This window comes from Anguilla anguilla, chromosome 3 (assembly GCF_013347855.1).
Source record: "Anguilla anguilla isolate fAngAng1 chromosome 3, fAngAng1.pri, whole genome shotgun sequence".
Taxonomy (NCBI): domain Eukaryota; kingdom Metazoa; phylum Chordata; class Actinopteri; order Anguilliformes; family Anguillidae; genus Anguilla; species Anguilla anguilla.
Genome location: NC_049203.1, coordinates 28,104,128 through 28,126,681, shown reverse-complemented (window position 1 = coordinate 28,126,681; position 22,554 = coordinate 28,104,128). Strand labels below are relative to the sequence as shown.

General features: G+C 44.8%; 1 protein-coding gene across 1 annotated transcript in view; it reads right to left on the bottom strand.

Annotated features, from left to right (window-relative positions):
- The window catches only part of tspan7b (tetraspanin 7b), a 51,224-nt gene that overhangs the window by 9,387 nt on the left and 19,283 nt on the right, over positions 1–22,554 (bottom strand). Inside the window, exons 2-5 of the mRNA XM_035407980.1 lie at positions 3,306–3,494; positions 1,634–1,708; positions 1,321–1,416; positions 782–937 (exon numbers count right to left, since the gene is read on the bottom strand). Of these exons, the coding sequence (XP_035263871.1) occupies positions 782–937; positions 1,321–1,416; positions 1,634–1,708; positions 3,306–3,494 (516 nt within the window). The remainder of the gene's footprint in view (positions 1–781; positions 938–1,320; positions 1,417–1,633; positions 1,709–3,305; positions 3,495–22,554) is intronic.

Below are 22,554 nucleotides of genomic sequence, written 5' to 3'. Positions count from 1 at the left end.
TGTATTTCTAATCATGTGGTAGACAGTTTGTTTTACAGTATTAATTGCCTTGGAGAGGTAGAACAAAATAATACACACATTCCCACTCAAGGAAAACTAATCATCATATATTTTTCAAAGAAATTATATTTCATGTTGAGCTGATACCTGGCCTAACCAAATGTATGCAAGCATCAAACATATTCATGCAAAGAAGATGAATACATCTAAAATAACAATGAATCTAGAAAAAATAACATTTCTAAGTGAAAAATCTCAATTCTCAAGCATGGGAAATTGACAAATAAGGCTTAAAGCTAGTGGTAGATAAGGGTCTATGGCCTGCTGCAGTCCATGTGAAAAGTAATCAGGACTTTCCTTGCTGATAGTACAGTCTCACTGTTCCCTGTTCTCTGCTTTCTGTAGCTGTCAATGTTCAGACACAAGACCATTAACATGTGAGAGTCAAACAAGTGGACAGAAGCTTTGCGTTTATTTCAGCAAGAGCTGAGGATGGGCTTCTGGATTTGGATTGATAAAGCTCAGAGGAGGAGGATTTAGGATCTAGGATTAGTTTCCACTGTCCATATCTTGTGTGTATTCATAATAAGCTAAAAGGCTAAACTGTTCCTAGGTCAGCATTCCCCCTCTGAGACACTCTACATTTGACCTGCTGTCTAACCTCTGACTAGCACATGGCCCAGTGCTCCATGCACTGGGTCATCACAGGAGTGCAGGGACAGTAGGGGGAATTGGGTGTGATGTGTGGACGGGCACCACCCCGTTTGGCGCTCTCACTGACCTGCTGGTGCAACTTGGTGGGGCCGATGGTGGCATTGCGGAGGTCCTGGGGGTTGCAGTCAGACAGGTTGGCACAGCAGCTCACTGGGAAGCCGTTAGAAGGGAAGTAGATGCTAGTGTACCAGCTGGTGTAGTTCAGCACTCCACAGCAACGCAACTGAGACAGAGAGAGAGATTTAAAGACACCTTTCACCAGGAAATATACTGTATATATCAGGGCTTGTCAGTAATGTCTTCTGTGAGAGATTTTCACATGGGAAGTTCAGGAAGAGTGAGAAAGTGAGGTCAATGAGTCTCCAGTGGTGTGAGCTGAACATCTTTCTCTGTGTGACACATTGTGCTGGACAGAATCTCTCTCTCTCTCTCGCTCTCTCTCTCTCTCTCTCTCTCTCTCTCTCTCTCTCTCTCTCTCTCTCTCTCTCTCTCTCTCTCTCTCTCTCTCTCTCTCTCTCTCTCTCTCTCTCTCTCTCTCTCTCTCTCTCTCTCTCTCTCTCTCTCACTCTCTCTCTCTCTCTCTCTCTCTCTCTCTGTAGGACTTACACTGCGTTGAACGTTGTCCACAGCCTGGCTCCTCTCGTCCTGGGCATCATAGTTCTGCACTGCGTCATTGTACGTCCTCAGGAAGGTGCCCTTTATCTGTGGAGACAGTCACACACACACACACATACACACACACGTGCATAACAAACATACACACAGGTCATCACACACTGTTCTCACATTCTTAAAGCCAACATTAAGTTGCATGTGTGTCTGCCGCACATGCTATAAGAAACTGTTGCTAAGGTGAGCCAGGTGGTCTCTCCTGGTGGATAATGTGTCTGTATGTGTGGCGTCGGGTGGGTGCACTCACTTCATGACGAAACACAAAGCCAGAAATGCCAGCCACCAGCTCTGCCAGGAACACCAGAGACAGGAACATGGCATACTGTGGAGAGAGAGCACACAGACCTGAAACCATGGAGCACAGGAACTAAAAGCAAGCTTCCAAAATTTAGGGGAATAATGAGGTACGGTAAAAAGCAGCTAGTCATTACAGTAGAGACTGTTACATAAATTCCTGGTTAAAACACCAATAAATGCCCTGAGAAAACTTTTATTTAGTATTCCGATGACACAGTGATTGTGGTGGACACCTCCAGCTCTGAGAAAATGCTCTAAACTACTATCAACCAGTTCCAACAATGGTGTGATGCAAATGTTTTAGATTTTAATGCAGAAAAGACATTTTCCCCCTTGAGACATCTTACCATCAGGACAATAGAAAGAGTTAAGGAGTTTAAATATCTGAAACCACCATTAGACACAAAACTAACCTTTGGAGCCAATTGTCATTGAGTGTATGCCAATTGTCAATCAAGACTGTTCTTCCTCCGCAAACTCAGGAAATTGAATGTCAGTCAGTCAGTACTGAAAGCATTTTTACACCTGCTGCATTGAAAACAGCTTGGTTTGGCTCTCCAAATAACATCAAACTAACCTGGAGAGGTCGACATTACTAAGTAGAAAGATCATAGGCAGACAACAAAGAACCATGAAACAACTTTTTGAAGAGCGGACAATCAAGCGACCGTGGTCCCTATTTTAAAACAAGGAGAGAACTCATCAGCTTTATGTCAGAATCTGTTTACCTCGTTAGTGACACGGCACACCTTAATTTTAATGTTTAATTTAATTTTATGATTGAGTTTTAGTGTTTCCTGATTTTAAGTAAATTCTATATAATTTATGTATTGGAGTTATGTATGTAAGAGCAATGTAATTTAGGGTTAGGGTTAGGGTTCTCTAAATGAAATTTCTGTAATTTTATTTTTTAAAGTAGTTCATGGAAATTGTTTATTTCATTTCTTGTATGCCGGTTACTTCACCTGAAGTTCCCCCTGGGAAATCAAGTTGTTCAACTCTATTCTAAAATAAAGTGAAAATTTTCAGGTAATTACTCCATTTAAAAAATGCAAATTGTAGTCTAATGTATGGGAGAGAGTTGCTGCTGGGAGGAACCTGAGGTTTGGCCCAGCCTTGCAATCAGGGACACGGCCAAGAACTTGTGAATGGGCACTGCTGGAGACTGCAGCCATCGCACAGCACAGAGCCAGAGCTGTTAAGTTTCAAGCAAAAAAAGACTCCAATCCCACCGCGGATGACTCTGTTTTTACAGTTGTTTATGTCCAGGTTGCAGCTGTACTTGTAAGACTCCTTCCAAGCCAGCTTGAAATACCACTGGCCAATCGCTGACACTCTCTCACTGATTGGACAGTCCTAACCGCTGGCCTGTGGTATGTTGTAGGTCAGTGGCCTTGACCAACCGGACATAAAGGGAGAAGAACCAGAGCAGCAGCAAGTAAAGCGATCAGTCCCCTGCAGAACATCTCCCAGCACAGAGGGTCACCGGCTCGAATCCTAACAGCAGTACGCAATCTAAACTTCCCCAGTAAAGCAGGTCAAAGGAGCAGGTGACCGTATACAGTGTGAGCCGAGCAGACGCATGGGGACGACGATGCCCGCGTCGCGTTTCGATCTCTCACCAGCTTGAGCATCCATGGGCTTCCGCGGCAGGTGGCGAAACACCCGAACAGGCCGAAGATGATGATGGTGGCGCCCGTCCCGATCAGAACGAAGGGAGCGTTGGTGGAGTTGTCAGCGATCAGGGAGATGTAGGGTCCCAGCATTAACTTCCCCCATCCTCCAACTGCAAGGAGGATGGCCCCGGTGATCTACAAAGAGCGAGAAGAGAGAGAACAAGAGGGAGAGGTGGGGTGGTGAGAGAGATCGCTTTTGTGATTAATATTTGCTATTTTTTCCCACTATCACAGTTGCCATACTTTGGTAGTGTTTACAGATTATTCATCTGTTCTATTATTTAAATGGATTGCTGCACGCTTTGATGCTTTGGTGCACAAATGTATTTCCTGCCAAAAAAGCAACCTGACAATTTGCGAGAGGGAGAAGGGACAGAGGAGACATTAGGACAAAAATTATTTTTCACTATCACAGTCACCATACTTTGATAGCGTTTCCAGATTATTCTTGTTCTAATATGTAAATTGTTACTGTATGGTCTGATGCTTTTGCGATCTCTACAGATGTATTTCCTGCCAATAGTGCAACTTGAATTTGAATTTTATTGTTCATTTGTTGATAGTTTTCTGCTTGCTCTTTTATATATTTTCCCCTTAAATAATTTATTCAAACACATGTCATTCCTGTTTTTCCCGCTGCCTTTTATCATTGTCATGTGTGCTTTTGTCCACATGTATATGTAGTGCTGTGATCCAGGGCTGTTCAAAGGCTTTTTACATATAAAATAAACAGTTTTTATCATTATTATTTGCATTAGAAACACAGCAGGCAGTCAAGTGTCTATTTCAGAGCTGTCACCCCACCATCCATAATTTAACCAGTCTTTGGCTCTGCCCCCACCTGGCAGCCTATACCACAGAGCGTACATACGAACCGAAGAGGGTAGGAGGGGCCAGGAAATGAAGGGGAACAGCTTCTACTGCACATATTGAGGGCAAAGTACTCGCTGTCCATTAAATTCAATGTAGAAAACCAAGGTGACACAACAACCAAAGAAAACCTCATCAGTCAATTTTTTGTGATCACAAATTTCATTAGGTGTACGAAGTTGTTTTGGTCCAGGAAATTTTTATTACATATTACATATTTTCACAATCTGCTTTTCATATGAAACATAACGATTGTTAGTCGAGTTTCAAAATATCGTCAGGGAAGTTAAATTTTGTCTTCAAAAGTATGATATTCCCCATTAATTTTAATGGAAGCTCCAATGTTTTGCACTTAACATGTACAGTACAGGCTTAGCTGAAGGTGTGTTTTCCTGTCTAGTTACATACGCAGGTCTATGTCCTACACCAACAACACAGAGCTTTACAGGCGGCATTTGGTCCTTTGCTGCCACCCAGTGGTAAAACTAAAAGACTTCAGAACATATTTGCGATGTCAAAGGTTATTGAATGATATCATAAAGTAGAAACACCTTTGTGTCTTCATTTTGTTAGATACAGCTCAATGACAGGCATGCCTCATGGGAGTCAGGTATCACTGTAGGTAGATGTCGATGGTCACAGAACTAAGCTGAATGGTTCCAATTTCACATTCTTACAGAGCAGTCCGAATTTAGACAACATAGCAGTCCAATATAGATTTTCTCCCTAATTTGCCACGATATAGCAGTGTAATATAGATTTGTCCCCTAATTCTATGTGCTCTGTCTATGTTCTCTGGAAAATATGGGATATGGTGGGTGAAGAACTGTACATAACTTACTTCGGCAGACAATCTTCAGATCCAGAGCAACTTATATAAGTGCATACACACAGATTTAGACTTAATCTTCAATTGCTATAGTTTGTACGATTATGTGTGGATGACTATTGCATCTCTCTTTGCCTAAACATTTTTTCACTTATATGCACTTCTTAAGGCACTCTCAATAAGAGCACAGGCTAAATTTGTAAATGTTCACAATTAAAGTATTCAGCGGGAGGATTTTTCTGACCCAGGGCAAATGCCTAAACGAAATGTGAAATTACTTGGGAACGCAGGAAACCCTGTTACCATACAAACTTCGCCACACGGGTGCTTTGCTCAGTGGCTCAGCGTGTAGGCGTGTGCTAGACAGAGCCATCTTCCACAGCAATACAGAGAAGGACAGGACCCTCTTCACAGCCTAATGTGGCTCTCATAAAAAAGTTATTTCAATATTTACCATTCATAACGCTTAAATCTCAAGAGCGTTTGAAAGTGTGAGCAGGCGGCGGGACGTGAAGCGAGGCCTGGGGGAGATGACGGCCGGCTGGCTGAGGTGACAGCGTTGCTGCCGCTAGCGCACGGCGGGCGGAACCAGCTCCCTCCTCTCCACGAAGAAGCGCAGGTATGGGGGGAGTATGGGAGAGGAGTGAACGGAGACGCTCTAATTCAGCGTCACTCACTCCACGTGATTCGACTGCATTTAACCTGACCGCTGATACGCATCCACACCAGATCATCCCCCTTTCAACCGCCTGAATCAGAGGGGCGCCACCCTGGTCCCGGAGAGCTGAGGGCTGTGCCGGTCTCTGTTACTGCTCACAACTTAAACTGATTGATTAAAGCAGCCGATTTTACGTGGTTAACTTTGCTTATTCTGGTCGGAACTGGTTGCTGATTTTAAAGGTGAAAACAAAAACCAGCGGAGACCTTTGGGCTGAATGGTATCAGTCTTCAGTGCCACTGTGAGGCTCCACTGGCTTCCTCCAGGACAGGTTAACACTCGGCATGGCCGTCCATTCTGCTCTGAGAAGCTATAACCTGACCAATGGGAAGTGAGCGAGTGTTCCATCCTTGTTGAGCACTTCAGTTAACTATGCACACAGCTGGGAATGGCTCCGGTGATTCACTCTGACACATTCACTGTGGCATTCAACTGCTGGTCGAATTACAGGGAACCCGCACTTGTCTAATATGCAGCTCTGAATGAGACCCCCTGAAGGTAATACAGCACTATTGTTTGAGATCTTACATCATCAAAGAAAAATCTATTTGCATACAAGTCCCTTTGTGGACATATTGAAGCCCTAAAGTCCCTAACAACAATAGATGTTACTGATTAAAAATGTACCCACATTGGCAATTGCTACTAAAACTACCAGCTGCTGCTGCAAAAAAACCATTCCGAAATGAGTGGTTATTTAATTTTATTGAAATGTTTCTGTTAATTTACAGGATTATTTAATTTTCATTGCACCCAAATCTTAGAGAAATATTCAATATATACATACATTATGGAACAATAGCAGTGTGGCAGACAATGCCATGAAATAATTATAAGATAAGAACACATTATTAATACTGTAGTATCTGGCACGCCCAGTTTCCAGGAATTATTCCTGATGTTTCCCTATTGGTTGGTCAGATGTGGCCCTACTCCAAGCCACCAATCAGAGCCATAGCCTTGATCTCAGAGCTGACCTGCCTACACCCATATGCAGTAATATTTTTGTGGTTAATTTAAGCACATAATTGAAATAATCACATTAACACATTAACATAGTACCTCATGCATAACTTGTATATTATTGCATCAAATTATTATTTGACTCATTATGGTGACTGAACTTGAGCAAACAGGTAAGGCCAAGCACGTTGTACAGGTGAATGCTGGAAATGTGACCTCATTCACAGACACAGCATCAATTTCTTGCCACCCCCCTCCAGTTTATTACTACTATTGGAGATGAGGAGCATTCTCTAACTCCTGCAGGTGTTGGTTGCAATTAAGTGCTTGCTGCAAGCTTGACCAGTGTGCCTTTAATCATATCTTGACAGGTCTAATCGGGGCCTACATGATGGAGAAATTCAGAACATAAATAGGTACTGCATTGGCAGGATATAACTGGTTTATATGCTTTTCGGTGTTCACTGTAATGGACCTTTCTAATTCCACCTGTGCTAGGCTGCCCTGGTTCTGCTGGTCTGAGGATGAGATTAACAGCACCTCTTGTTGCCAGCAGAGGGCACTGTGGTCTGTGTTCAAGCACTGTTATTACACGCTGGAATCGGGCAAGGGACACCGGACCCCACCGGATTGGGCGAATTATCATTGCAGCCCGGTTACGCCAAACATTCGGACCAACCACAGTCCACCCACCTGCAGCCCCCAGTGCCCTTATCACCACTGGGAGAAAGGAGCCGTTTCCTTCAGTGCTAAAAATGTCTCCCTTCAAGCCAGCTCACATCAGCCGCGTAATTAACGGCAGGCCTGCGAGTACACAGAGATACGGCCCACTCATTGCACCGGGGGGACACGGTGTACCTGGCCGCACTAAGCTGTTAAGAAGCGAAGCACAGACTGCCTCTGAATGTCTGTGAGAGGTTGTTAAACGCCGTCTTACCAAAGACTTCACGGCTAACTTAGAAAGTTATTTGTTTGTTTGCTTGCTTGCTTTATTTACAGCCTTACTTACTTAGGCCTACTTATTTGTATTGGTGAGCAAAATGAGACTTTTAACTTTACTCCAGATTCATTTAAGTGCGATTTTTCTTCCAGCAGCATTAAAAGCCCATTGATTCTCCACTCGAGCGCTCTCGTGCAGTCTCATTAATAATCCACAGCGCACAGATTTTCTCATAATCAGCTTCTGCCTTTCATTTCTCCCAGAATCTAAAGGAGACAATGTTAAAGCGTTAGCCAAGCGTAAACCAAGCGTTGGTTCCGTGTAGTGATTTCCATAACATTTCTTTTCGAATGAGGACACTGGTTTTTTAGCTTGCAGCCAATAATATTCATTTGCTCGCCGCAGGCACCCGAGAGAACACGAGTTGTGATTCATCCCAGGCCTCAAAGATGCTTGCTGACTACAGGCCGTCACCATAGATTCTAAAGACCAATTAGATGTGCAGCCCCTGTGCCTGTATCCTCTCTACCTCCTAACCCAAGTATGTTTTTTGTTCTATAGAACACCAATAGAACGGTATTGGACTCAATCGTCTAAGGACCGAACTACAGTAAACGCTATGTTAGCGTTCATCATTAAGGTGTGCCCAGAGAGAGAACATCCATTGCACCTGTCCTGTTCCTTGGTCCATCACTCCCCCCCCTGAAAGTTCATAAGATGCATCAACATAGAACAATTCAGTTTCAAGGAGAGAGACCAGAATTTTACAGCAATATGAAGTATCTGGCGGATCAATATAATCTGTTACAATTGCAAAGAGCCCACAGGAAATGACCACAGATTCTTTACTCACCAGATACTCAACTCTCTCTCTTCCTTCTGTCATTCCTATATCTTAACTACTAGTTCTGGTTGATAGGGGGGCGGCAGTGTAGTATAATGGGTAACAAACTGGTTGTGTAACCTAAAGGTCACAGGTTCGATTCCCGGGTAGGACACTGCCATTGTATCCTTGAGCAAGGTACTTGACCTGCATTGCTTCAGTATATATATCCAGAAGTACAAATGGATACAATGTATATGCTATGTAAATGTTGTGTAAGTCGCTCTGGATAAGTGCGCATGCTGAATGCCTGTAATGTAATGTAAAGTATCAGGTGCTGCATTACAATAGGAGCCTCCATTGCCATGGTGTTGTCCTTGATCATGCCAATTAATGAATCTAAGAAGATGCATCACATATTAATGTTTCATCTGCTTCAGTGGTAGGGAGACAGAACTGTCAGTGTGTTAAGCATACAGAGGTGAATATCTGGAGGACTTATAGAATCTGTGATAAGAAAACGGGTAGTCAATGCAGGATTTACCTTATACAGTAAAGAAACAGAACTGCTGAGAGAATATAACCAATCAGTGCTGCTCTGGCCTTTAGTACTGGAGCACCTTCCATCAATGACTGCACACCTCAACCGGGTTAGCTATAACTCCCAACACAAAGTATAAAATACCATTGACAACAGGTTCGGTGCGCGTGAATAACATATTATCATAACGGATGGCTTATGATAATGGAATAACTGAGATTCACTGTTATGACAGGTAAATTTAATTACCACTTCATCAGCAGAATAGATGCTCACTGCAGTAAATGTCATCACTAAAACCCATTAGGAAAAGCGAAGAGACTTTGGCCAAGGGGGAAGAGGAGCAGAAAGTTTACATCACACTTTGGTTGACACCTTACTGTAGGCCTCCACGATTCTTTCCAGGACAAGGTTCATGGAATTCAAACAGATCAGATTACAAAGCTGTAGCAAGGAACTTTTACCCTACATGGAATTCTAAGACAGTTCTCAACCTAAACATCAAAACAAAGTCTAACTTCAAAATAAAGAGGTACACTGGCAGAATCTCACAACCCCACCACCATCCTCACTCTTCTTCCAGGGCCCCACCCCTTCCTTACCCAGCAGTCTTTGCAGGATGTGTTGCCCAGAGATGCACCCCTACTGTATAAACATGACATAACTGTAAAAACATACTGTAACTGTCACCCTCAGTTTGGGGTTTTGGAACAAGGAAGCATACAATATTTTCCTCCTTCAGACTGCTGGTCAAGTGTCATGGCTCTCAAAACCTGTTAGCCTGGAACTTGGAAGAACTCTTTCTCTCTCTCTCTCTCTCTCTCTCTCTCTCTCTTGCACACACACACACGTACGCACACACGCACACACGCACACACACGCTCATTACTGTAATCCTGGTCCTACTACTGTCCAGTAATATAGCTGGAGACTCAGAACAATATGCTGCCATTCTCACGGTTAATGAGTAGCATGAGGGGTCAGGCAGAGGACCATGGGAAATAGGGGTTTGGAGTTAATGTCACTGTTAATCTCACTCAGTGGCACTCAGCCTTGCCACTGGAGATCCACAGCGCATCTGTCCGGTTTTTATTTCCACCTTAAAACCAGCAACCCATTCAGAACCAAGTAACCAGGCGTAGCGAGTTAAACTCCGTAATCAAATGTTTGAATTGATCCGGTGCTGAGTAACAACAAACACCTGACCATCTGCTGGCTTTTTGAGTTAAAAAAAAAAGAAAACCACTTATTTAAGTTTGGTCACACACACACAGCGATGAAGGGTTCAGAATGTCTTAACCCTTGCACTGCTGGTCTTACATGTCCTATTTAAAACACATTATTATTCTAGCTATCAAGGAACTATCAATGAGATTTCATCTCAGCGCAGGCCAGCTCGGGCCATTCTTAATGCGACTAATGGGGTCTGACAGGCCCCTGGAGATAGCCGTGTAGCGCAAGGCTCTTTAATGCAGCGCGCAGCGAGAAGGCAAGGCCAGGCCCCTTTGATAGCCGGAATGCTGCGTCGGGAGTCCGCCCGTCCCTGGCAGAGCGCCGGCGGTGCGATGGCACTTAGCCGCCCCCCCCGCGGAGCGGCAGGACCGCGAGGACGCGCATCTCGGACGGGGGGGTGTCACAGGGCCTCCGGTGAAACAAAGTGACAGACAAGAGGAAGGATCCCGGGCTCAATCTCTTTCGAGTAACATCCCGAAAGAAGAGCTGTGCCCGCATCCCCCCCCGTTCTGCACAGTGAGACCGATGCATTATTCAAGGGGAGGGGCATGAAATATTCATTTGTCTGCTGTCGTGAGGCCATCTTTATGCATGAGCGAGAGTTTTTTGGGGTCTTTCTCCTGCGGGCTGCCTTGCTGGGGGTCCCACACTGACAGGAGGAACTGGGAGGTGGTGGTGGCGGGGGGGGGGTGGGGGGGGGGAACAGGAGGAAGTGGCCCCCTCACCGTCAAACAAGCCTGCTTCACCGCGTCCTGCGCGTGAGACGCGGGATTGGCGGGGTGAGACCGATCGGCGGCGCGTCCGTCACCGCCGCTGACCGGCAGACCCGCAGGGCCGCACAAAAGAACAGGCAGACGGGCGACTCACTGCGGTCTGTCTCCACGCCAAAAGGAAAGGGCTCCGGGTTTCTAACTGGACACAGAACTGCCTGCTAGGCGCAGTACAGAAAGAGGGGGATTCATCACTTAGCTCAACCTGACAAACAAAGTCAGCAACAGCATCAGAAGTCAGATTTATGGGCCGCTGCGCGACTCTTCCTGCCAAGTTCTGTTGCAGCGATGCACCCCACAGCCTGGCACTCCATCCTGACTGGCGCCATTGCCGACTGTGGCCGTTTGCTCTCCAGCACCTCACACTGAGGGAGGGTCGAGTCAGCGAGCCATTCCTCGTCTCATCCTGCGTGCGCGACGTCTATGGTCAATCGGGCGCTCGCTGTGCGTCTGAACCAGCTGCGTGTGACTCATCCTCCTCCCGCTCGGCGAGTGGACCGCGGAGTGAGAAGAAGCGACAGCCAGCAGAACGTGCTTTTGGGGGAGAGCGTGTGCCTGTCGGTGCTCCCCCCCACCAGACGGAGCCTAAGGCGATAATTAGAATACAACTAGAAATACAATTAGAAATACTGGGCAAACAGAAAATTTTGTTGTAAAAACAGTAAGAAATGTGGGATGAGAGCTGCCCAGTGAGCGCAGTATGGAAAGAGGCGATGAGTGGTTGCTCTTGTTTAGTTCTGCCCTGAACACAACCAGCTCCACCACCCCACCACAGATGCTAATGTGGCTGTGTGGTTGAGTCCCCTTGGTAAGACACTGTTACTCTGCAGAGCTTCAAGTGTCTCTGATCGGATGTGTGTGTATGCATATGCTATGCAATTTCCACTCTTTTTCACCACTGGGACCTATAATCCACACCATACTTTTTCACACATGAATATCTTAGAAACTTATCTGAAATTGTAAGCCACGGGACTTGACCGATTACATTTTTTACATGCAATCCAGTTGATATTTACCGTGGAAATTCAGGTTAGTACTTTGCTCGAGGGAACAATGCCAGTGCGCCTCCCATGAATGATCAAATTCCTGAGTGTTATACTGCACTGCTGTCTACACTGGGCTGAAAATGAAAAAGCGACCATTGAGTGGACATATCACTTAAAAGCACACAATTTGGCTCGTTTTGGTCTTCAACCACAGCGGTTAGCAAATGCTGAATTACTCCAGCTATTTTTGGTGGCCAGATAAATAAAGCAATAATGATTAAATAAATAATAGATTAGCCAGTGGCATGTGGGTGTGGTAGCAGGACTGAGTGTACTGCCCCGTGGATGACTGGGTGGCTACGACCTCTTTCCAAAAATGCCACAGGATCTTTAATCAGCCCACTGAGGACATTAATTTAAGGCCTCATTCGAAGGATGGTACCTTCTTCAGTACGGTGCCCCCATCCATGTGCTAGGGCACTGGATTTCTATTTGGTGCAGAGGGATCCGGTGCTGTCCCCTGCTGATCCGGTGAGGGAAGAGGACCAAGTGCGCTGGCCCCTGGCATGACATGCCTCCACCCTGTGCCAGTGAAACTGGGTCATATCCCCCGAGTCCAAGCCGAGACATGAGAGCTAATTTCACACAGATCTCAGAGCTCTGAGAAAACTGGGTCTAACAAAGAGCGACAAAATCACATGTATTAAAATTGCCATTACCGTGTGTTAACCTGCAGGTCCCTGACTTCAGCGCACTGTGCGTACCTCTTGACAGACTGAGAAGAGCTATTAATATGTCACATTTAACTTTGAAAGACATGACAGCCTAAACTACACCGTAGCAGAGAGGACTGTCACATTTCTCTCCATTTTCTGGTGGCTGGTTCAATGATAAAGGCTTTAGAAAAGCGGGTGAATCACCCAGCACCATGTGTGCAAAACTGTATTAAAAGCCCTGTTATCGCAGGAGACCCAAACTGAAGAACAAGCCACTCCTACTGTCCTCCCACACAGCAGAAGAGTTAAAGCAACTCCGACAGAGTACATTTCATTCCTCTTGGACTCATACTAACACAGTTGGAGTTAAATTAACAATGGACATTTGTTGTGTAAATTTCTCCCCACTAAAATGAAAAAAACTTCATTTAAGTTTATTTACATCTGTCTTTTTCACAAAGACGCTCTCCTACTCTCAGAAGGGTGGCCCTTATCGCAAGAGTTTTTAAAAACGCATCCTCCAGGACAGGGGTCAGGCCTGCAGTAAATGAGGGCCTATAACCAACTATGTGAAATTCCATGACTTGCATTTTTCTTTTACGATGGATGGCTGTCGGCTTGGTTATTTCTAGAAGCCATACCTGTCACATATTCCCATTCCGGCGTGAACATTCCTGCAACCAACATACACAAGCTGATGCACACATGTCCACAAACGTACTCATACAAAATGGCAGATATTAAGCAATATCAGTGTTAATCAATGCTAAAAGAGTAGATTTTACTCCGATAAGAGTATTTTTTATCCATATTGGAAACTCTCCTACAGTTAAATGAGCCCTTTACTGCACACAAATTGGTAGTGGGGTAAAAATGAATTCAAAAAGTAGCAAGGAACACAGCGAGCTTTGAGATCCTGACTCCTCTCCACAATCTCCCCCCATTTGCCAGGTAGTGTGGTGAATGAAGAGGAGAAATGAAAATGAATTCTGTTTCCGACCTTGCAAATAGGACATGGTCTAGGAACACCAATCCACACACAGGATAAGGAGAAATTAAACAATCACTGTTTACTGCAAAGCATCCTAGGACGCAAGTATAGACAGCTGCATACAGAAGCAGTCATTATGGGACACGGGGATCCAAACTATGCGGGAGAGGAGCAGTGGGCACAGAGTAGGAATATGGACGCGTAGAAGCTGATCCTTAGGCTTCCTCTGAAAGAACAGCACCAGCGTCCCCAAGCGAGGAGGAGGATACTGAACAAATAAGACTTCAGCAGAAGGTGGGAGTGAGTCTGCAGGCCTGGTCACTGCTTTAGGCCAATGAGTTGGCAATGCTCTGAAATAATGACTCATTAAAACTCCATCGCCACGCACACAAATCTCAGATCATGATGCGTGTGTGTGTGTGTTTACCAGAAATCTGCAAGCTGCGACCGACAGGCGTCAACCACGGGATTCAAAGTGAGATAACTAATTAGCAGCAGCGAAAGACTTCGAAGCGAAAGACTGCTGAAAATGCAGGCGCAGGTAACACGAGCCGACAAATCTGAGCGAAGGACAAAATTAAACAGGACGAGGCGCTCTGCTGCCTTGGCAATCTGGTCTGGCATGCGGTGCTGCGGGGATGACGCAAGTGACCAATGATGTCACACTCGCACCTCGCTGTGGTCTCACATGTCAGCTGTGGCTGGGGGGGGGGCTGAGCTGTTTACTTGGTGGTACGGTAACAGACAAGAAGTAGATGGGGGAGGGAGAGAGAGATGGAGCAAGGAATGAGAGACATCTGTCATCCTTATCACGGCCTTACATATATCAATACTGTGAAGAGAACGCTGCACACATGCACAGTCTTATATACGCATACAGCAACCATGCTTAAACATGCCCATTTATATATAGTAACATCTACACACCAGACCTGGGACAAACAAATATTATATATACTCTTTATGTGCTGGTAAAATCTGGAAATACTCTTGTAGGAGGATTTAGCAAACCCAAATGTACAATCCCATGAAAGAATGGTGCTCTGAATATTGATTAAAACAGATATTTTTAAATGTCAGTAATCTGAGGGAACTGTACTGGTGTCTACGGTGTATAAATGTTTAAAGGATGTTCGATCAAATAATTATTTGAACAAGACCGTTACATACAGTACAAGCATGTAGACACAAAAGAAAACACAGGTCAGTTGTACCAGCACATTCTAACCACAATGCCTTTCATGTCTGTATTCATGCAGAAAGCTCCCGTTTTAACAGGCTGCGTATTAATGAGGGCTGTTTGACGAAGCCAATATGCGCGTTTCACCTGCTGTTGTGTCGCTTAAGACGTGCTGGTAACAGTACCGGAGTCTCTCGAGAGCCCGATAAACAACATCGAGCCGTCTCAAGGCAGATTAACCAAAGCACATTAATGAACGCCTTGAGAATAAACGGCAGACGACGTTCAAAGCATCTGATCACATGCATCCAGTCTTCTCCACTGAACCAAGCCTCAGCAATCTGCGTGCACCGATTCATCCTCAAACTGGTAGAGAAATAAACAATAGATGCGTGTGCGGGGAAAAAGACAGCGCGCGCAATACAGCGGATAAATCAATACGGATTCTGAAGCACATGCTCAACGGCAGTCGCGCGTGTTTTTTGTTGGGGCACTTAGACCTGGATGACAAAAGATTCTCGCAGGGTGCGGGACTCAGTGTATGTAGTTACATAGCTTCCAAAACGTTTTGTAATTAGAAATAGAGATTTGCAAATGTAAGTACAATTGCACAAGTAAAAGCTAAATTTTTATTGAAATGTAAATGTAGAAAGCACATGGAACATGGTACAGATTAAATAATTACATTTCCAAATCCAGTTTTACAAAAAAAATTTGTGACAAATTTAGATTTAACATTTGCAATTTGACTTAATTTTGCATATCTCAATTTATAATTACAAAACCTTTTGGCTCCTACCTAATTCCATAGCAATCTAACTTCACATCATTGTGCCACAAACTGCCGTGGTCTGCCAGAGGCCTTGTGAAGAAAACAATATCCCTCCTACCCTCGGAACGGAGGAGAACAACATAAAAAATAAACCAAAACTCTGGTTCAAAAGGAGCCGAACCCCTTGTTCTTCTCCCCTTAGCATTTTAAAATGAAAACAGCCAGATCAAAGCCCATGTTATGCGGCCGGTGCTAAAAGCAGTCGCATCTCTGTATCGGTTTCAAACGAAACGGCTGATCTGTTTTTTCAGAGGGAGAAGGTGACGGAGTAGTGTGCCTTCCAATGACAGTAACACTGGAGCAGAGGAGACCGCTGTCATCAGCCAGCGTCTCAACAGGCTTGAGAGAACATTCAAACAAGCGGACAGAAGGAATGTAATCTGAGAGCCTTTCAGGTCTCAAATCATCTTGTTTTTTTCTGGATTACCCAATATAGAACCACAAAACAAGCACACTGGATAAATACAATCCAGCAGAAGTATGTGGTGCAGCACAGTATGTAGAAATGGGTCAGTTAGGCCCATTTTCTGGGCAAAGCAAATCGTGTCAATCTAATGACCCCCAAAACCGCTTTGAGTAAGTCTAAACTCAAAATAACAGTCTTGCACACAACAGGAACAGGAGGAATACAGGCCTCCGTAACAAAGCAATGATACAGACAGGGGGCAGGGAGGGAAAATTCTGCCCACGAAACCCAGTGAGGCCTCCGTCTGCCAAAGCCCTGGCACAATTAAAAGCAAGTCAATGGACAGAAAGCTGTAACTCATACAGACGGGCAGCAGATGAAGGCCAGCACCTGGCATGCATCTATCAAAAGAGCAAGAGAGAGAGAGGGGGGGGGGGGAAGGGAGAGGTAGGCAGGGATGCAATGACAAGACCACAGCACACTGATATTTCTTCCACTGCTCACGTTCCCTGAGGTTCGTGACTGTTCACTCAGGAAATGAGAATACGGGCGGCTCGCGTGGAAGAGCAGCGCGCGTCCAATGGCGTTTTCCCTGCTGACGCACAGACTGCCCGAAGAGCTGGGGACGCACTGGGTGGGTAATACCTGCCGCGGCCAATCATGATTCATAATCCTGCTACATCCCTGTGGATTATAATCTGCTCTACTCTCACCTGGTACAGAGTGAGGGAAATGGCAGCACAATACAGGAACATGTACAAACAGAAATGTGCAAGAGCTGTAAGAGCTGAACTGGCACTGAACACTTTACTGTGCACCCCAGTGGTTCCTGGAAGGTTGTGTGTGATATGTGAACTCCATGAGGTATAATAGCTTTTGATGACTTCTGAGAAGTAAAGGAATGAGTGATTTAATAAAATGGATCTCAGCTTCATGGAGGATCAGTACAAATGTACAGAGCAACACCAGTCATTATAACCCTGTGGCACAAATCACATTTCTCATTATTCAACATTAAATAATATTGTTATTCATATAATTATACTCTGAATATGGGCATATTAATATTAACAATGCTGAGTCTCTTAAATGTAAGTGAAGAGAGAGGAGTCTTGAGGGGACAACTGATAGCAGGTACTGAAACACTGAGGAGGAAGGTCCACCTCCATTAACCATAAACTTCAACAGGCCTGGCCAGACCTATTCCATTTTATGAACCATACAAATGAGGCAAGCAAACAGTGAACAAACAAGGACTACACATACTTGTGCTGAGCATGATATGCATCAGTGAGGGTCATCAAAGTCAAAAGCAGGGCTGGGGACAAATCCATTCAATTCAGTCAATTCACACAATTATCAATTCATGAATCAAAGGACTTATGAATTTCAGTTCACATTGTAAACTAATGGAATTGAAAATGGAATTAACTTAACAAAACACTATGCAATGAAACTAAACGTAAAGTAACATAGCGTAACATAACGTAACATAGCATGACACAACATAATAACGAGAACAGGCCATTCAGTACCTAGGGCTCTGATTACCTACAGACTAGATAGTAGCTAATACTGTATCAACCCTGGCATCAAGAATAGTCCCCAAACCTACTTAAAAAATTTGCCAATGTTAGCTAATGTTCATGAGCATATTCACTTCTTGTGCGTCACTAACACTGTGCACTAATATTAACTTATTTTTCAGTCTGAGTGAAGGTTAGGGAAAGGATGTGCACAGCTAACTAAAATGGTTGCCAAAGGAGTAGACACAAACAGAACAAGTAAGCTGACAATAGTTCGGCTGTTATAATTAATTTAAATAAATGTAATATTTGTTTGTAACTTTACAAATCAATCCGTGAGCAATCCAAAGCGAACATCACTCTCCATGTTGTCGCTGCTTAGTCTTCTGAAATCGGACGTTATCACTGAACAAAACAGAACCTTTCATTGACAACATTCAGCAGTAACTGTTGCATGGGAAAGACGTTCTAGTCTTCTTCAGGCAGTCAGCTTCAGATCCGCTTCAATACCAGCCCTCCCCCACTCTTCTGTACAGTATTTTATCGTGGGTATTTTATTGGCGGATGGCTGCTGCTCCTGTGGCGCAGGGCGGCTCGTTACGGGTTGCTTCCTCTGCTGCAGGTCATGCGTGAGCGCCGGGGGTGGCGTTGGATGCAGCCCATTCACTCTTCCCTCTCAGGGAGGCTTCCTGCGGGTGAGTCTGACACACTGCTTACTATAGCTGGCCATGGTAAGCCTGAACCAGCACTCTCATTTAACCAGGAACCTGACGCTGGCGGCCAAGGGGCCTCAGGAGTGCAAACGAGGCACAAAGAAAACAGCACATAAACAACTAAGACAGATGAGCGTATTGATAACTGTAAGCATTTGGTACATTCATTTGGAGTGCCTCCATATATTTGAATCTATTACTCAATGCAAATTTTTCAATATATGCCTATTTGTTTTCACTGTGTAAGGGACACCCTGGGGGAGCAGCTAAATGTGGTCTCGGTGTAAACATAAAGCCCCCCCCCCCCCCCCCCTCCAAAAAAAAAAAAAAAAACCTGCTGCTCATGCACTTTCACCCACTGGTCAGAGGTTTCTGTTGCTAAGGGCCGACTCACTGGAGCGTGACCGTGCAGACAATCAGAGGAGAGGACAAAAGGGGGTTCCGCACGTAACGCGGCGATGGGGGGGCCGTGCGACGGGCAGACACAAAGGCAGCGCTCGCTGGGCTTCGAGGCGAACCGTTGGGCATCCGTCACATAGCGTCAGAGGCTAGCGACATCGGGCGTTCCGTGACTGGAAAAAAGGAGACAAACTGGAGCGGCGGACAAAGCAGCCGCCTCAGTGCCCCTGGCTCCCAGAGCCGCTAAGCTGATTGCCAACGGCCTCTTTATCCGGCCGAACACTTTCCCTCCTTCCCGCCGTCCCTCCGCTCCACTCACACGTATGATAATGAGGTGGTTTGTGGGGAGGAAGGCAGGAACAGTGCTGACTGAAGCTAACAGTTTTTTGGCAACAGAGAAATAGCACTGGCAGTGTTTACGGGAACATGTTATTCTATTTGGATAATTAATAATCGCATATGCACAAATGATGGTAAATTGCTGTGTATTACATTATGACACTCCTCCCGAATACTGACAGAAAATATTATTCTTATTTGGTATTGTGTGAAACGGGTTTGAAAGCTAAAGGGGAAAACAAAAAATGAATTACATTCAAAATATATTCATTTTGGCCATTTTGTTTTTTCAACTTGTGCTCAGCATTATATGAACACACACAAGCTGTTCAGTGTGTATGGTAAAGGCTCAAGGACACAGACGCTCGGCAGTGAAATTACACGTGATTCTGAACAGCACAGAAAAACCATGGAAACACAAAAGGGATGTAGGCTAGGCAACACTGTGGAGCACATAACACAAAAAGTAAAGCTGTGCACATTATTCCCCAACCTTGATATCTACTGAGTCATTTCTAAAGCTCAGGGCCAGTGCCTCGCACACGTCAACATCTACTCCGGCACTGATCCATATTACAGGATGATAGAAAAGCTTGAGGTGGAAATTATGCAAGTGGAACTGCAGTGAAGCATATCAAGTTGTCTTGCACTCAGTGAGTGAGCTGTGAGAATTTGATATCCCATCTAGATCTTGCCTAGGATGTGGTCTTTTCAATCCCCACCGAACTGGCATTCCTTCTTTGTATTGCACTTAAAAGTTTCACATTTATAAAAGTTTCCAGTTTGAAAGAAATTTGTATTGCTGTAAAACTGATGCGTCTACAACAGGCAGTAATGAGATGCATGGGTGGTGGTGACCATAAATCAGTTCAAGAACTGTCAATAAATGTACTCTGCACTATTTAGCATTTAGTTCAATTACATGAACCTGGATTTACCTGGAGGCTTTTTTTCCCCAAACTAATAAATATGCACTGTCTGGGTTTCTATGTAGCTCAGTCAATAAAGGTGTTCAAAGTCAGACCAAGTTCTGTAGCCTCAATATCTCTATTTTATTGTCCTGTGTAAGATCTCACTTCTCTGTTTTAACAGTAAAACAATTTGTGAAGAAGCTGTTCAAATTATTTCAAATAATATCACTACACCATTTGTGAAGTCTACATCAAACCCTTTATTTTCTCCTTCCCAAAAAAAAATATATGTCACATCAGGCACAAAGTGGTCACAGCCGCTCATGACATTATTTGGAACCTGAAAGAATTCAGCAGCTATGTTCTCCCTGCCATCAGTCCTAATCCCTGGGTCCCAATTAGATGCTGAAACGATTACTGTGCTCTGGCAAGCCACGGCAGTGCGATCGGCTTCTGGGTGCGTGATCAATAGTGATCGTGAGCCAGCGAGAGGTGCCGCCGCTCTCCATTACTCACAAATGCCCATGCCCACCAAAACGCATTGTTCTCCAGACAGACTCAAGCTAATGTACGTGACCTTTACCAACAAATGTTCAACCACAATGCTCAGTCAAATCTAATCGAAAAATTAAATACATGCAGATGAAAGCAATTCAAAAAATTTCTAACAGAGAAGTTGCCGTGGATGATCAGCTCAAGAATCGGAGGGAACGGATAAGCCATGTCCCCCAGTTCACACCCTGCTGTGCGTTATTGCTTCTGTTTCTCCCACTCTTACACTACCCTCATTAGCCTGCCCACCCAGGCTCCTGCGCTGAACTGCCGCAGGGCACAAGCAATGTTTAGACCACGGGTAATGACTGGGACCTCCCCCTGCTGGCTGGGGTCACAACTATGATCGACCTGCATGTCCTTGTCCAACCAAAATCTTTTCATATTTACAAGATTTTCCCAATTATACCCGCATATGAGCAGTGCTACAAATAAACTATCATTCCCATCTATGCTTTGCAATTATTATTCCATTGTACTTCACTGCAGCTGAAGAATGTGCACTCTTGTTCATGAAACAAACACTTTTGAAATCCAACAGACTGATAGCTGATGGATGGAATGGGCCTGACCTTTCTTTAGCGCTGTTCTGAGACGCGCTCTGCTGCCATTAGGAGAAAGGCAGTGTTAAAGTGCAACATGGAGCCCACGGCCTGCTCCCTCATGTGACCCCTCGCGCAGCGGCACACTCTACTGCCCCCCTGCTTATACACAGGCATCTTTAACGGCTTTATGCGTCCATCAGAGCCACTGAAAGGAGAGGGAGGCATGTGGAATGCTACAGGGGCAGGAGTGCAAACTAATGGATTGGGAACTGGGCTTGCCTTAAGAGGCTGCAGGTCTGATGTTGTACACTTGAGCAAATGTACTTCACCAAAATTAGCTACAGTAAATATCCAGCTCAATAGCCGCATTCTATGTACACAATGCAATAGATACGTTGCACTGGATAAGAGTGTCTGCAACATGCCATAATATAACCTTAACTAACTTCCATGCCAGTGCAAGTCACCTGTATGCGGGCACAAAGGTTGCACATCACAGTGTGAGGTATCATCAGTAGTGTAGTGTGTGGGATTACTCCATAGTGAAAAAAAAACACATTACCACATCCACGATCACACAAAATGCAGCTGGTACGGGCCGGTAATTAACCTGTGAGCCGCTGCTAATTGTCTAAAAGTACAGGGACCCCGAATGTTGGGGTGACGGGATAACAAACGTCTGTCAGAAAACAGAGCAGGGTTGGAATTTAATCAGCGCCTCGACCCGTGACCCCGTTAAGCTGCTCCGCGGCTAGCAGGCGAGAACAAGAGGACAGTGTTAGGGTCGCTAATTGTGCGCTTGTCGAGCAGCTGCTCCGGGTTTTTTGAAGCGACAGGACAGGGCCAGAAAGAGCATTCGCACTTGGGCCTCGATGTTCCTGCTGGAAACGGTGCCGTTAGTCACGGGTGCTGAAACAAGGCGAATAATGAGATGGGCGGGGGTGGGAGTCGGGGAGGGGGCTCTCCCTTCACATTGACCGCCCCACGCTTACAATACTGTGTTCTACCCACAGCCTCCTAGCAAGCACTAATTAAATCTGAATAAATTGGGATATACTGTACATATGTGGACATATTCCATATTTTGGAAAAAATAATTCACAGCTATTTAAAATATATATTGCAATACCTGAAATCAGCACTCATTTAATTGTGAATATTGTGCATATGACTGTTGTCAAATATTATTCTGATCTTAATATATCTATTTTATGTCAGTATACTGCAGTACTTTCCATCACTGCAAGGGAACACAGGCTCCCGCACCATAAATGTGTAATGGCTGCTCAAAATGCCTTCCACACGGGGAGATTTTATTGGGTTAAAAAGGAATAATAAATAAAGCTGCATTCCATTACATGCAGCAGTGTCCTCCACCCTGCCGTGTGACTTCAACCCTGATACACGAT